We start from the raw sequence: 14,916 nt of genomic DNA on the forward strand, positions 1-14,916 counted from the left end.
CCAAGGAACCACCCACGGTCCTTTGAAGCTGAGCCGGAGGAGGCTGTGGGTCTCCTCCAGGCGCCCCTGCCCTCCCTCCTCATCCCTTCTTGCCTTCAAGAAGGTGCCGCTGTCAACTTGTCCCCTTCCTCCACAGCCTCTTGAACTGTTCTAGACTGTTCTCTTTCATTCAAGGGTCAGTGCTTGGGCCGGCCTTTTTCTGGCAGCCTCTCTCTTTCCGACTGGAAGCCTTGCTGTCTGCAGTTCTTAAATTTGTGCCCTCCCCCTCTGTTGGTCCCTCTGTCCGGTGTGCATCCTTGCCCACCCCAGAATTCTCTCAAAGGTGCTATTATTTTCTTGAAGCTGTTTCTGATTTTTTTCCCCCAAGCAGAAGTAACCTCTCTTCCTTTGAACCCTTTTGCACTTACTCTGAACTTCTGTTGGAGCATTTAGTTTATTTTGTGATTCTTTTAATTTTTCCTTGTTTTTTTTTTAGCTTACTCTTTCTTTTGGCAAATTCTGACTACAGTAGTCCCTCGGTATCCATGGGGATTTGCTCAAGTCCCTTAAATAAGATGGCATAGTATTTGCATATAATCTAAGTACGCCCTCCCTATACTTTAAACCCTCTCTAGATTATTTATACCCCCTTACACAATGTAAATGCTGCGTAAATAGTTGCGGGATTGTGGTGAATTCTAGTTTTGCTTTTGGGAACTTTCTGGAAATTTTTTTCCTCGAATATTTTCAGCCCCTGGTGGATTGGATCCCTGGATGCAGTGCCCACAGGTACGGAGGGCCGACCACGATGTGCCCCAGCACCAGGTGAAGTGGGCAAAAACACTTCTTCCCAGAGCTTACAGCCTGTGGGGCGCCCAGAGTTAAACAGGCACCCAGGCCAGTACGGAATTGCAGACAGGCACAGTTTAGGGAGTCGGGTGCACACCTTCTGGCGCGGGAGGGGCATGAGGGGCAGGGGAAGCGGTGTTTGAGCAGAGATCTGACAGGTTCCATGGGAGAGAGAAGGGAAAGTCTTCCAGGCAGAGGGAAGAGCCTGTGCTGAGGGCCTGAGGTGAGTGAGGGGCCTGGTGGGCCCTGGTGGTCTCACCCAGACCCCCTGGGAAGCGCCTGAAGGCTTTTGAGCAGGGATGACAGGTCCCCTTTCCTGCAGGGTGTGTGTGTGTGTCCTGGTGACCTTATAGCTGTGTGGCGATTCACACCCATGAGGGGGCAAGGGCGCCTTGGTCTGGCATCGAGGGACCCTCGTTGCAGCCCCCTGTACACACGCCAGCACCTCCTGCCATCCCGCCTTCGGTTGCTCTGCTTTTCTCCACTTGTTCCGCTTTCCTGCACCGCCTGCCTTCTGTTGAGATTCTCCTGGGCCGCGTCCAGGTCCATCTGATTCTGTAGGACTGTGGCTTCCTGGGTGGGGATGCTGACTGCTGGCCCGCAGCCTGACATCACGTGACAGAACACTGTAGCCGGAATTCAGATCCTTGTATCGCCCGGTGGTGAATCAAAGACTGTGAGTGGGAAAGTGATGGGTAAGAATTAAGTGTCTGAAGGAACACTTGGGAGATATGGGGTCAGACTTGGTTCCCTGCCTAAAGTTATAAAATAAGTGAGAACATTAACGTTTCCCTAGGGAATTCTGCAAGGTTCTCCTTGAAACAGAGACCATCATCCGTCCACACACCCGGGAGCAGGACAAAACGCACTTCCTGCAGGACCACGTGAGGGCTCTGCTGGGAATGAGGCATTCATAGGCTCTTATCAGTCCTTCAAAGCCCACGTCTCATTATAGGGGAAAAAATGAGATTTTAAAAGATAAATGTTTACTTTTTAGGAGTGGTCATTACGTTTACGTGTACAAAATCCATAAGATACAAAAGGGGAGACGGTGAAAGGACCTCCCCCCACCCCCCGGGCGCCCCGCCCATTCATTTTCCTCCCCAGTATGAGGAATGGCGCCAGGATCTTGGACCTGGGGAGCCTTCCAGAGCGATCTCGTGTATGAGCACAGTGTGTGTGTGTGCGCGCGCACGCTCACAGTGGGTGTCCTGGTCAGTGTCTGTGACTTCTGACTGAACACAGTGTGTCCATTCTAGCCCCAGCCCCCTCTCAGCAGCCCTTTCACCACTTCTGTGCCCAAGCCAGCCTCCCTGGGGGACCTGACCTGGGTCCTGCTCCATCTAAGCCCCCTTTCATGGTCTCTGACAGCAGCAGTCACAACCAGAAGATGTACTGGGGATTCGGTGAGGAAGACGAGGAGGAAGAGGTGGAGGGCGACCGGCGGACGCAGGCCGACCCGTACACAGGCCCCAGCCGAGATGGGCGTCTTTCACGAAAACCTGCAGCCCCTTCTTGCTGGCAGTGTGTCCTGCCTTATCTAACCTCTGCCTGGTTTCGTTCCACCAGCCTGGTCCCCTCTGTCTTGTCGCTCTTCCATGCCTGCCTAGTTTCCTCGGCTGGACTGTGGGTACCTGGAGGTCAGGGTCAACTTCCAGTTCACCTGTGCATCCCTGGAGCCCCCCGGCTGAGTTGGGGATACTGGTGGCAGAATGCATTCTAGCCTGAGGTCAAGCGTGTGGCTCTGATGGGACAGAAAAACTCCCCTCGATGGAGTGCTCACCATGCCTCAAGGTGGACATGCATTGCCTTAGTTATCTCCCCAAACCACACAGGTTAGAAAAGGGGTGGGGCCTGGAATCCAAACCAGGGTTCTCTAAGGCCACTGTCGGAAGGGTCTCCAGATGTTCCGTGTAGGAGGCCAGGGAGGGGGTGATGGAAGGAGGCAGGTGGGTGGGCTTGGGCCTTTCACCCCTTTCTAGTCAGAGTAGCTTCCATTTGTCCAGCGATTCCATTGCAGGAAACGAAACAGAAAATGTTCCAAGGCCTTCTTCATGCAGAAACCGTGGCTGGCCTTCCCCTTTCTGCACAGGTGCTCTCTCTGCATTTTCCCTAATAAAGCCACTTTAAATTCTTGTATAGGACTTGCTGTTAATTAGTTGACAGATAAGCCCTGAAGAAGCCTCAGATGAACCAACTCTTTGAGTCAAAGTTAGCGACAGTGAAAAGACAATACTTTACTCGCATCTCTGATGCAGTTGGCTGGTGTGTTTTCCCCACCAGCCCGGGGGCCCCGGGGCCAAAGAGGGCCTGTGTGCATCTGCCCAGAGCAGGCCTGACCTGGGGGCCTCAGGGAGAGAGGATCTCCCAGAAATTGTGGCAGCATTGCAGACACACACACACACACACACACACACACACACACACAAAATACTTGGCTGGGAGGCTGGGGTTCAGGCAGAGAGAAGCTTCCGGTGTTGGGAGCTCTGCCCTCTGAGGATCTGTCAGAAATGGAGAAGCAGCATCGCAGAATCAAAGCCAGTGAGGAAAACAGGATTGCAGAGTCCACAGCTCTTGGGGGCAGCTCCCCAGTTTCATGGGGTGAGGTGTCCAAAGCCAGAGGTCTTTCCCTGGACCTTGTCACCCCCTGACATCAGTCATCCCATGACGACTTTGAAAGAAAACCCCAGAGTTTCTGCAGCCAGGTGCCGTCCTTGCAAGATGCTTTGTCGTTACCATTTCTAGCTCTTTTGGCCTAGTTGGAAATGCCCCCTGTTCAGAGCCCATGGGTTTGCTACCAGTGTCCGTCACCTGGGACCTGGTCGCCAGGTGTTTCCGGCAGGAGGACAGTTGTGAACAGTTCAGAGAGGACGCCCTCCTCTGCCCTTCCCTGGGAAGGTTGGGGCTTGACTTGAGTGGTGTTTTCGACCAGTAGGCCACCTCCTACTCGTCTGTAAGCCCTGAGACTGGCCAGCGTGCAGCACGTTGTGCAAGAAACAGCTGTTGTTTTGACAAAGGACGCACTTGCCTCACTTTTTGAATCACCAGAGTGAGTCAGGGGTCATCTATCCCAGGCCTCTGTCCCTGGGCAGGTGGACACGGAGACCACGCACACGCATATATGGGGACGCAGCATGTAAAATATGTTTGTGGAACTATATGCGTGTGCGTTTTGTTCACATTAGCAGTTTTTAAATATGTATAAAATTAATATATATTGCGACTTTTCCAATCAGGTAATTCATATACGTAGCAGAATAGCCCAAAGATACCTGGAGAGCAAGTCCCCTCCCCCCCGGGCCTCCTCAGAGCCAAGCACAGTTTCAAGTTTCTCCATCTTTCTAGAGACAAGCAGAGCGTATGCAAACATGTGTATAGAGACTCTTTTAAACAATGTAGCATTGTTTTGCACTTTGCTTTTTTTTGCTTAAATATATCTTGAATATCATTCCATCTCATATTGTGTGTAGGTAGAATTGCATTTTTGCAAAATAATTCTTGAGTGCATATGCCGATACACTATGTGCTATCGCTGGACATTGAGGTTGGTTCTACGCTTTTTTTTGTTTGTTTGGTTTTTTTTGTTCTTTGTTTTTAAATACATTTCATTTATTTATTTGTTTATTTAGGCTGCGTTGGGTCTTCGTTGCTGCGCGTGGGCTTTCTCTAGTTGTGGTGAGCGGGGGCTACTCTTCGTTGCGGTGCGGTGGCTTCTCTTGTTGCAGAGCACGGGCTCCAGGTGCGTGGGCTCAGTAGTTGTTGCTCGAGGGCTCTAGAGCACAGGCTCAGTAGTTGTGGCACACGGGCTTAGTTGCTCCGCGGCATGTGGGATCTTCCTGGACCAGGGCTCGAACCCGTGGCGGGCGGATTCTTAACCACTGCACCACCAGGGACATCCCCTTTGTGAATTTTTAATGCCTTTCAGATGTGGGGCCTCTCTGTGCTCCTTGTTACATGTGACCAGTGACTCAGGGGCTGAGGGTTCTGTATTTTAGACCCCCACTGCCACTCCCCTGAAACATTCAGTTCCCTTGTTAACGGATCATTATATGTGACATTTGGAGGATAGACCGGCTGGGTAGATAATAAAACAGTATTTGGCTTATGTTTCATAGCCATCTCCTGCCTTTGTGTTGTCCCCAGAGCCTTAGAAAGCCTTGATGTCCTCCAGGACTGAGACTGTGAGCCTTGAACCTGAGCAGCCAGACCCAGCGTGGCAGAGGCTCATGCTCGGTGGGTGGCGGCACCCGGTGCACTTCCGAGAGCCCTGTTGGTTTCTCACTCGGGCCTGCGTATGTCTGCACACATGGCGAAGGGGGTGTGGCACGCCCCCCGCGGCCCCCCGCCACCTGGGTCCCTGCCTGCCAGTAGCAGGTCACCTCGGGCGCCCTGGCCCTGCTACCCCGCGATAGGGGTGGGTCAGTTTCCCTTCCATCAAGCGACCTGTGCCAGGTTCAGCCGTCCGCAGTCAGGCTTTCTGATGGATCTGCCCACGGAACCCCTTGATGCCGGGCTGGGACAGACCTCAGAGTGAGAGGTGGGGGGACCGAGGGGCCCAGGGAGGCCCACAGACCGTGTGCTCTTCGACATCTCCTGCAGTGCTACCCCCATGGTCCCCGAGTTCTTCCCACTAGGTCTGGGACCCTGCAGTCGGCTGTGTGCCTCCAGCATGCAGCACCTGTCTGCAGAAGTCACCAGACACCCTCTGATTAAGGGACCCCTCCCCCGCTGCCCCCCACCCCCACCCCGCCCCAGGAAGTAGGGTCTTCACTGAAAGCTCTTTGTTTTTCTCTAAGTTTTCTGCATCTGTGTGTGATTGGAACCAAACATCAACTTTACTTTTTTTGTCGTATTTCAATATTGGCTTTTTACCCCCTTTCTTGAAATCTCCTTTTATAACTTCTGCTGCTGCTGCTTAAATATAGATGTCTAAGTCCTCCTCCTTACCAGATTGTTTATATTTTTGAGAAGCCTTCTGCTTATCTGCGATTGCTCTCTCCTCTGTCTCCATCCCCACGCTGCCACATTGGTTTCAGTTGCTCTTTTTTTCCCCCCCTGCCTTCACTTGACTGGGATGTGTTTCAAATGTGGTCTATCAAAATGTGCAGTGTTTCCCTCTTTTCTGCAGTAGCTTTGACATCTGTTCTTGAATCCGAGCCCACGTTATTCTTTTGGACTTGCTTGCCCAAGAATTGCCGCAATGCCAGAAGCGCGGAAGGAAGGAGAGAGTGCGGTGTGGTGGCATCTCCCCCACCCCCTTGTTCCTCCCCCCAACCCCCCACCCCTTTAAAAACTCTCTGCCATTTCCAAGTTGACAGCACCCTAGATGTTTGTTCCAGCACTCCGCCGCCCCGTCTGGCAGCGGCCCACCCTGTAGCGGAACGAACGAAGTGCTCAGCAGCAGGGTTCGCAGACGCCTTTGGTTACTTCCGCCAAAAAGGAAGCCGGGTGGGTGGAGGGTGGGCGTAGAAGGCCTCTTGGCTTCCTGGATGTCTGTGCATGGATCTTCAGCTTGGAGTTTCCTCGCCTCCCTTAGCTCTGCTGGGCCTCGGGGCGACGGGCTGTACCACTGAGAAGCCACTTGGAGCCGCCGCTCGCATCCTAAGCAGAATGTGCCTGTGTGTGTCTTCAGTAGCCAAAGCCACCCAGCACGAGAATGCGACTCTCGGTGGCTTCGGGAATGTGTCCTTGCACTCCTGCTGTCCGCCCAGGACACCACCCTCCTGGCCCCATCTGCCGCAGGCTTGTTTCAAACGGAGCCTCTTGGCTTCTCCTCCCAGAGCTTCCAACGCTAGGACCCAGGTTCTCTGACGCTCCGCGTGCCGGTTTGTTGTGTGCGACAGGGGCCCACCCGCTCCTGTTGGTTCTCAGAGGCTCAGGGGCAAGTCTAAGGGTTGGGAGATAACACTGTTTCCAGGTGCCTCGCTTCCCAAGTTGACACGGCGCTGGAGATCCTTATTCTTGGGACTTGCCTCTTAAGGTCCCTTTTGAAAACAACTAACAGGTCCTGAACATGATGTCTGGCCTCTAGTAAGCCCACAATAAGTATCTGTTGAACAAAAGCAAATCAGATGTGACTACAGAAGATGCCAGGCCCAGAGAGTCAGACAGGATGCCCCGGGGAGCAGCCCGGAGTCAAGCAGCAGGACTGGGGCCCAGAGACGTGGCAGGAAACACGCTCGTGAAGAGCAGAAGCGAGTGACTCCGGGGAGGGGTGGTGTTTGGGCACTGGCCTGACTCTGGTTTTAGCCAAGAAAAATGCATCTGCGTGTCCTGTCATGGGAGCAGTCACTTGTGATGCGCCTGTCGATACACAGCATGTCAAGCCGAGCGGGTTTGGTTTTTTCAAGCCAGTCAGCGCACGGGGGCGGATGGGAGCCTCCCGGTGGTGCCCCGGTCCCTTTCCGCTGGCCCCCAGCCCCTCCTGGGCCACGAGGTGGTGATCCCTGGAGCCACGGGCTCCCCCACCGCCCCGCCACCCGGTGCCCTGGTCGGGTGCAAATGTGCTCTCCTCCCGTACAAAGTGCAATTACAATCTCGCCTTCCCTTCTTGTTTCTCTCTGCAGAGGGAACTCGATGCCACCGCAACAGTATTGGCGAACCGGCAGGATGAAAGCGAGCAGTCGAGAAAGCGGCTCATCGAGCAGAGCCGAGAGTTCAAGAAGAACACCCCAGAGGTGAGCAGCGGCGTCTCCCTCCCCGGCTCTCAGGAGAGGGGGCGTCTTACCGTCCCAGCGCGCGCGCGTTCGGAGGCTGTGTCGTGAGCACTTCATTCCTAGCAGACGGGCCGTCTGCTCCTTCCTTTCGGCTGCCCTTGGCCCCAACAGCGAGCCCCTGTGCGGGCTGGGGACCAGATTAAAGCCCGAGTGAATTCTAGATGCAGACGCTGAACCAGCTGGGGAGCCAGGGGCGGGACCCCAGCCCCTCCGTGCCCATGTGCTCATGTCTGTAGGCAGGACCTCACCCCGGGTCCTTAGGGAGCGTGAGTACAGGGACAGAGCCGGGTGGCAGGGCCTCAGAGGGGCACCTGCAGGCCGCACGCATCCAAGGATGCAGTATGCCGACGCTTCTTGCGAAACAGACGTTTAGTCTGGTCTGGCCTTTTACTTGCCTCTGTGTTTCCTGAAATATGCTTTAAAGGGCACTGGAAATGTGCACTTCGTGAGCTCCTGATTTTTCTTTTTTGGAAGTATGTGTTCAGAGGACAGTGTTTAGAGTGGCTGGGGCAGCCTTTTCCTGTCCTATTTTCTTGGTCCCTTGTTCCCTGAGTCCTTATCAAAGGCTTCAGAAGAAATAAAAAGACAGGAGAGTTTTACAGACAGTTGAGCAGACGTGAGGATTGCTTTCCGTGAGCTTCTGCCAGTTGGACCCACTGTGGTGCTTGTGCCAAGGGCTCGTACCCAGCCTCCTGCACCCTCCACTCAGGTGTGAGCGCGTGGCGGGTGTTCAGAGCTTCAGCCCTGGCTGCCAGGCCTCCGGATTCTTCCACGGAGAACAAAGGAACAGGCCTGGAAGAAAAGCTGCTTTCTGGGAGGGATGCTTCTAACTTTTATAATAGTCCTGGAAAATGATGTGTGAATTGAATTTGCTTAAAAGTGGACCCATTTTAAGTGCTCCAGAGGAGCTTGCTGTTTAAGGGAGTGTTACTGTGAATCATTTGGGGAAACAAGTAATTAACCCGCTATTTTCAGAATAAGTATTTTAGGAGAAAAAATCGTGGTAGTCCAGTGGAAAGAAATAAGGCTGTAGGGGCAGACCCACCTGAGTTTTAGATTCATTGCTTACCCTCTCCACCCACCCTGCCCTGAAACGTGGATCTTCCGTGTCGTATCAGGACCAGACACGCGGGTCAGAGTGATTCAGGCTTGGGGGTTGCTGTCCTCCGTGCCGCTGGGGTTGGGGGTGGACTGCTGGTCTCCACGTTCCACCTCGTCGTGTCATGAGCAAAGGCAGGATCAGAGAAGGCAGTCGAGCGACAGGCCACCTTCCTCCTCTTGGGCTGCTCAGAGCAGACCTTCCGGGAGGGTCTCGCCGCGGGGTTTCTCGCGCTCTTGTCTTTGACTTTGTTTCACTAGACCAGCCCGGGTCAGGTGTGTCTCTCGAGCCACCTTCAGCACTGATCTAGCAACTAGCTGTCGCCGCTGTCCTGCGTTCTCACTGTCCTTCCCTTGGCGACCATATGTCCAGGGGTGGCCGCAGAAGAGTCTAAAGAAGGCGAGGCCATGCTTCTGGGGCGCCGGACGGCAGTAGGTGAATACAATCCGTCCTGTGAGGAGGTGCCCTGAGGAGAACTGGATGCCTGGGTGTTCCTCTTGGGTCCCAAGGTCCTGTCAGCTAAAGGTGGTGCCGAGGAAGGGCGTGTCCCCTCCAGCCCCCTCGGGCTCAGCGACCGGGCCCCGTCCCTCCATTGACATCTAAACAGGGCTCGTCGGGCAGGATTCCTGCCCGCCCGGCCCCCATCCACGGCCTATGTTGAATCCCAAGCCAGTTACTTGATGAAACCTAGCCTCAAACTTTGCATTTTATCTCTTAATCCCAGTAAGTGGAAGAGGCTTGGGGAGGAGCAGCCTGGTGGGGAAGAGCCATTTGGGGCATTGCTTTCCGGGGCACGTTTTGTTTGTTCTTGATTTTTTTTGATTTTTTTTTGGGGGGGGGCTATAGGATACGGTGTTCTTGATTTTTTTTGTTTTTGGGGGGCAGGGCTGTAGGATGTGGGTTGGGAAATATCTATGCAGGTTTTGCCAGGGCACGTTTTTAGACACCGTCTTCCACGGAGAAGGGGACGCAGAACCCCGCCTGGAAGGGATGGATGTTGCCATCCTGTTTGTCCCTGGCTCTGCCAGCTGGTCGGGGCTGGTGCCCTCTCGGGCTCCTCCTGTCACAGTCAGGAGGCCTCGCTGCGGCACACATTTCCAAGACGCGTGGAAGGGGGAAGCCGCTCACCGGCTGTTGCCCTGATGGCTCCCCTGCGTTTCCCAATCCCGGGCCCATCCTTGAATTTGGTGTGGGGTTCCCATGGGAACTTGAGGCAAGACCCTGTAGAGAAGACAGGTTCACCTATGCTGCCAGCCATCCAGTGTCTTCTGTAGATTTGGAAACCTCTTAAGGCTGCAGTGGAGGTGGGGGTGGGTAGCTTCAGCGAGGTCCTCCGGGGTACATGATGGCGGTACTTAGGGATCCTGTGGTATGGGGGTGTCTGGGGGCTCTGACGAGTGTGGGGCCTGGGACCCAGGTCAGGTATCGGGTCTCCACCTTGTTTGGAGCTTCAGTCCAGAGGAGCGTGACCCGTCTGTGACATCAGTCATTTCTTCTGATTATTAAACAACTGAGGACAGATTAACACTTACTGTCGAGGGAACACTTCTGGAAATTGGACGTGTGAAGATGAAGGTTGCTTAGAACTTTGTTCTCAGGGGTAAAAAAAAAAAAGTTGGCTTGTTGATGGCGGGGGGCATCTCTGGGTGTGGACACAGACCAGCATCCTCACGCCTCACACAGTCAACCGAGTGAGGACCGGGCTGGCAGGGCAGAGCCAGTGCCATTGGTCTTGCTGGCGTCACACCAAGTGCGTTGATTCTGGATGAAAACCCTGATGTCCCTCTTTGTTCTGGGAAAGGAGTCTGTTGAGTGTCTAGTAAGTCTGTTAGGCAGGTTCAGGCTTCAGGGGGCAGTCAGAGGTGAGTGAAGCCATCTGCCGACAGGGAGTTTGTGTTTTCCTGGACTGGTGCTGCCCAAGGGCAGCTGGGAAAGCCCGGGTCCAGGGGTGGGTCAGTGCCCACCCCACCAGCCAGGAGCACGAGAGGCACCGCGGAGGCCGGAGCCTTGAAGACTTTTTGTTTAGAATGCAGTTCTTTCAGTTTCAGTTTTGTGTCATTAATGAACACATTCCTAGTCAATTGATAGTCTTGCTTCTGTCCTTTTCAACTCAAGATTGTAGTTAATCTGAAGGAGATGCAGTTACTCTGCATATGAAGTTCATGCCTTTCTTTGACTCAGAAAAGAGTCCCTTTCGAAGGAAAACGTTTTGAATTTGGATTCTGTGACTAAACATCCATTCCCTGTTGAGTTTATGATTGATAACTGAACGTAAAAGACGGGGGGGGGGGGTGTTTCTAGGTTGTTTCACTCTTTGTATTTATTGCTGCAGGTGACTTACTGGCTGGTGTCATTGCGCAAATGACTTAAGCTCCCAAAGTCTCAGTTTCATCATCTGTAAAAAGTGTAATTGGCAGGGCCCAGCTCACAGGGTTGCTATGTGTGTGTAGTGTGTGTGTGTGTGTGTGCGTGTGTGTGTGTGGTATGTAGTGTGTGTAGTATGTAATGTGTGTGTAGTAAGTAGTGTGTGTGTGTGGGGGGAGAGCTCCACACAGGCCCAGCACCGAGAGTCTAGTACGTGTTTGTTAACGAGCATTAACTTGGAAAACATACTACGAAACACATGAGATACAGTTGTCTTCTGCTCCTCAAAGCCAGTTCAAGGAACTTAAAAAAAAAAAACAACCCACAACAAATATAGGTTGTTTTCACCCGAAGTGTTCCAGAAGTTGGTGTGTAATAACAGTTAAGCATTTTACAAGTATTTTTGAGCACCTTCCACGTGCCAGATGGTTTGGCCCTGGGGATAAAATCCTACCCCCGTTCTTAAAACGTTCCTTATATTCTTCCTTATATTCTTAAACGTTCCTTATATATCCAAGCAAGTACACCATCCTGATGAGGCATGTTAAGTATAGGACAGTGTCTCTGGAATCTTCTGAACGCGGACTTTCCCCCAGAAGCACTCTTAGATCAGTGCTGGTAAATTCCAAGCCGCGTGTGTCACAGTGATTCTTACTGTAGGTGAGCAGGGCTGCTTTTTGAGCCTTGGTTCTCAACCTTTGAAGCATTGGGGAAGGACCTGCCCCCTGAGAAATGCACACGTATGCACATAGTTTAGTTTCTCCTGGACCCTCTGAAACTCATCCAGCAGCCCCTGGCTTAATGCACAGCTGCAGGGCACGCTTTGGTGGTCTCAGCGCACCACCCTGGGAGCTCTGTATGTGTCTCCCCTTTCACCTTCCTCCTAGTTGTGCCCAGACTGGGGGGTGGGGGGATGAAAGATGGGGGAAGGGGCTGCGTGACAGACGAATGCTGAGGCCTTGACCTCTGGGCAGAGGCCACTGCGCTTCGGCCCCCGGGCTGGATTTTGGGGACCGGGAGGTGGCAGAGGAGCTGGGCCACCCCCGCTGCTGCGGGGCCCTGCAGGCTGGCGGCAGGGGCAGGTGCCTCCGCGCTGGCTGGCACATCCTTCCTGCCCGAGGCTGGTGACGAGCGTGGCTAGGCTGGCGGCAGCTTTCTTGAAGCTCTTGAAGCCAGAGCTGTGGGTTCAGTGCAGGCCAAAACCCTGTGCCTTTTGCTTTTCTGTTGCTTTGATCAGAGAGCCAGGGTGTGGGCGGGATTACCTTTGATGCCTCAGTGTTGATAAACCTAATGGCAGATTAGAGGACCAGGGATGTGGAGGGCCCTGCCCAGAACCCTCCTAGGACACACGCAGCTCCTTACTCCTGGAAACTGAGTTACTTCCCATGGCGGGTGGGGACGGAGACAGGAACTGCAACGCTAGGGTTTCATGATTCTACCTAGAAATTGCTTTTTTTCTTGGTTTTCTGTTTGATTAACTTTTAAGTTTGCTCCTGGGACAAACGTTTGTCTTGACCACCATCTCACAGCTGCTACTCGCCAGGCTGGGACTTGAAACCAGGCAGCCTGGCTCCTGAGTTGGTGCTTTTAGCTGCCTCCTCGATGGGCTGAGCATCTGGAGTGGTGCAGGCCCACAGAGTCAGGTCACGGGAGGTTTGCAGGGGGTGCTGTCCCAGCTCAGCGGCTCCAGCTATTTGAATATGATGCTCAACTATCAGAAGAAGGGTCTTCAGTGTTAGATTAGACTTGCTTCCAGACGGAGCACAAGGGATGGTTTTTGTTTTGTTGCCTTTCTTTTCAACAACAGAAGAACCATCCTTTATGGGGAGGAGGAAAGGAAAACCTCCGCCTGGAGATGCTGCAGTTTTATCATAGAACCATCTCTGGGCCTCATTTTTGTCCTGGCAGAGTATCCAGCTCCTAACCCAGAGTGTGTCTCAGGCACCTGACTGTCAGACTTCGCTGGATTAATCTATGCTTCTTATGAAAGGGGTCACATCTCTTCCGTGAGGTTTAAAACGCAGCTGCAATTCGGAAGCTCTCCTTGGTCATTTTTTTCCCCTGATGTATTTTTGCCTCAACATTTCTTGCTCTCTTGAGTGTTAATCCTCGTGACACCTGGTCCACCAGGCTCACATCCTGGGTCTGTTGCCCACATTTCTCCTGTGCAAGCGCACGCGGCCTCTTTCTCCCGTCACCATCTCTCGCTCCCGTCGTGACAGACAGAGCTCAGTGCCCGCCCTGACCGGAGCTCGGCTCCCTGACCACCCTCGATCCCCGATGGAGAAGGTGGCCCTGGGCCTGGCACCACCCACAGCCTCACAGCCCTGCCTCCCGGGTCAGCAGGCCTGGCTCCGTGAAGGGAACGTTCTCTTTCCTGCTGACATAACCGCCTGTTCGCGGGCGTTCATTTCCTGAGCGCCAGAATCTTAATTTGCCCTCTCTGTCTCTGGCTGGAGTGTTTTTCTGATTTTTACATTCTTAGGAAACCGTTATAGAATAGTCAGGAGTCGTCTTGACATACAACTCGGGAAGCAATCTTGCACCACGGCTGAAATGAACGGGATTTGTGGATTTCTCCCCAACTCGGGCAGGTGGGGGCAGAGCGAGGGCGCCTTCTTTAAGTCCCCTGTCACTTTCTTATCGATCAGGATGGACTCCTTCTGAGTGAGATAAAAAGTCACGTGCCCCCAGCCCGTCTCCAGCACGCGTGAGCCAGCTGCTCCCCTTCTGCGGAGGTGAGGGGGACAGAAGGACGGAAAGACGCTGCAAACCTTGTGGCTCCTTTTGCGCTCCCTGTGAGAAAGGAGTCAGCAGGCTGGGGGAGGGAAGGAGGGGGCAGTAATATAGTTGTGGCCCGGGCCCAAATGCATTTAGTCACTGCCTCTACAGCCTTTATATAGACACTGCCGGGAGTGACTCAGCCTGGAAAAAGAGCGTCACTTAAAAATAAAGTTGCAACTCAGATGGACACGTCCTGCACGGGCTGCCTCCAGACGGCGTGGCTGGGGATTGGTGAGAAACCTGGGGTGGGGGTGGGTGTCTTTGCCCCACATGGCCCTGCGGGGGTCCCGGGCCGGTCAGGTGGCCAAGGTGAGGACGGTCTTTACAGCTGCATCGTGGAATTGGCGTGAGGATTAAACGAGCTCACGAATGACTCCCCAAGCTTTTTAAACTATCAAACAGTGTTCAGACGTTCTTCGCTACAACTGGACATGCTTGCGTGTTGAGCAGGGACTGAATTCTTCGCTCTTCTCTTGTTTTCAAGAAATTGACAGACTGTGGAGGCCTGTGTGGCTTCAGGCACATGGGAGACTAGAAGTGCGAGCTTAGTTTTCCTGGTGCCTCACTGGACACGGGAATACGTTCATTGACGACCCACTGCACTGATTTGACAAATTGTGACCTTTTTTACTAGTTTAATCCCACTTTATTAAATACACATAATCATACAGAGCCCAAAGCCTGGAGGGTTAATCACCAAAATGCTAACCTTATATTATTTCTGTAGGGAGTAGGGGAGGGGTACAGGTGACATTCATTGTCTCCTTTCTGTTCTTCTATACTGTCAACAGATTGTGACTTTTTTTTTAAACCATAACTAGGACTTTTTTTTTTTTTAAGTTTTATTGGAATACAGTCATGGTTTCTTGCTTTTTAAATCTTATGTATTTATTTAGGCTGTGCTGGGTCTTCGTTGCGGTGCGCGGGCTTAACTGCGGTATGTAGGATCTTAGTTCCCAGACCAGGGATCAAACCCAGGACCCCTGCGTTGGGAGTGCGGAGTCTTAACTGTCGGACCACCAGGGAAGTCCTAACAAATTGTGACTTCTAAAGAGAAGGGCAGACCAGACGTGCCTCTAGGGACATGGGCCTTTCAGGAAGAGTAGTGGTGGGGAGGAGGCCTGT

The 14,916-nt window shown here is 53.2% G+C and overlaps 1 protein-coding gene across 10 annotated transcripts in view; it reads left to right on the top strand.

Annotated features, from left to right (window-relative positions):
- CUX1 (cut like homeobox 1) overlaps nt 1-14,916 on the top strand; it is a gene marked incomplete at its 5' end in the record, with an annotated part of 375,083 nt that overhangs the window by 72,213 nt on the left and 287,954 nt on the right. For all 10 annotated transcript variants that reach the window (XM_082857328.1, XM_082857320.1, XM_082857322.1 and 7 more), the window contains one exon: nt 7,395-7,505. In XM_082857328.1, coding sequence (XP_082713454.1) covers nt 7,395-7,505 — 111 coding nt within the window. The remainder of the gene's footprint in view (nt 1-7,394; nt 7,506-14,916) is intronic.

Source organism: Leucopleurus acutus, assembly GCF_964270905.1.
Source record: "Leucopleurus acutus genome assembly, chromosome: 16".
NCBI classification, from domain to species: Eukaryota; Metazoa; Chordata; class Mammalia; order Artiodactyla; family Delphinidae; genus Leucopleurus; species Leucopleurus acutus.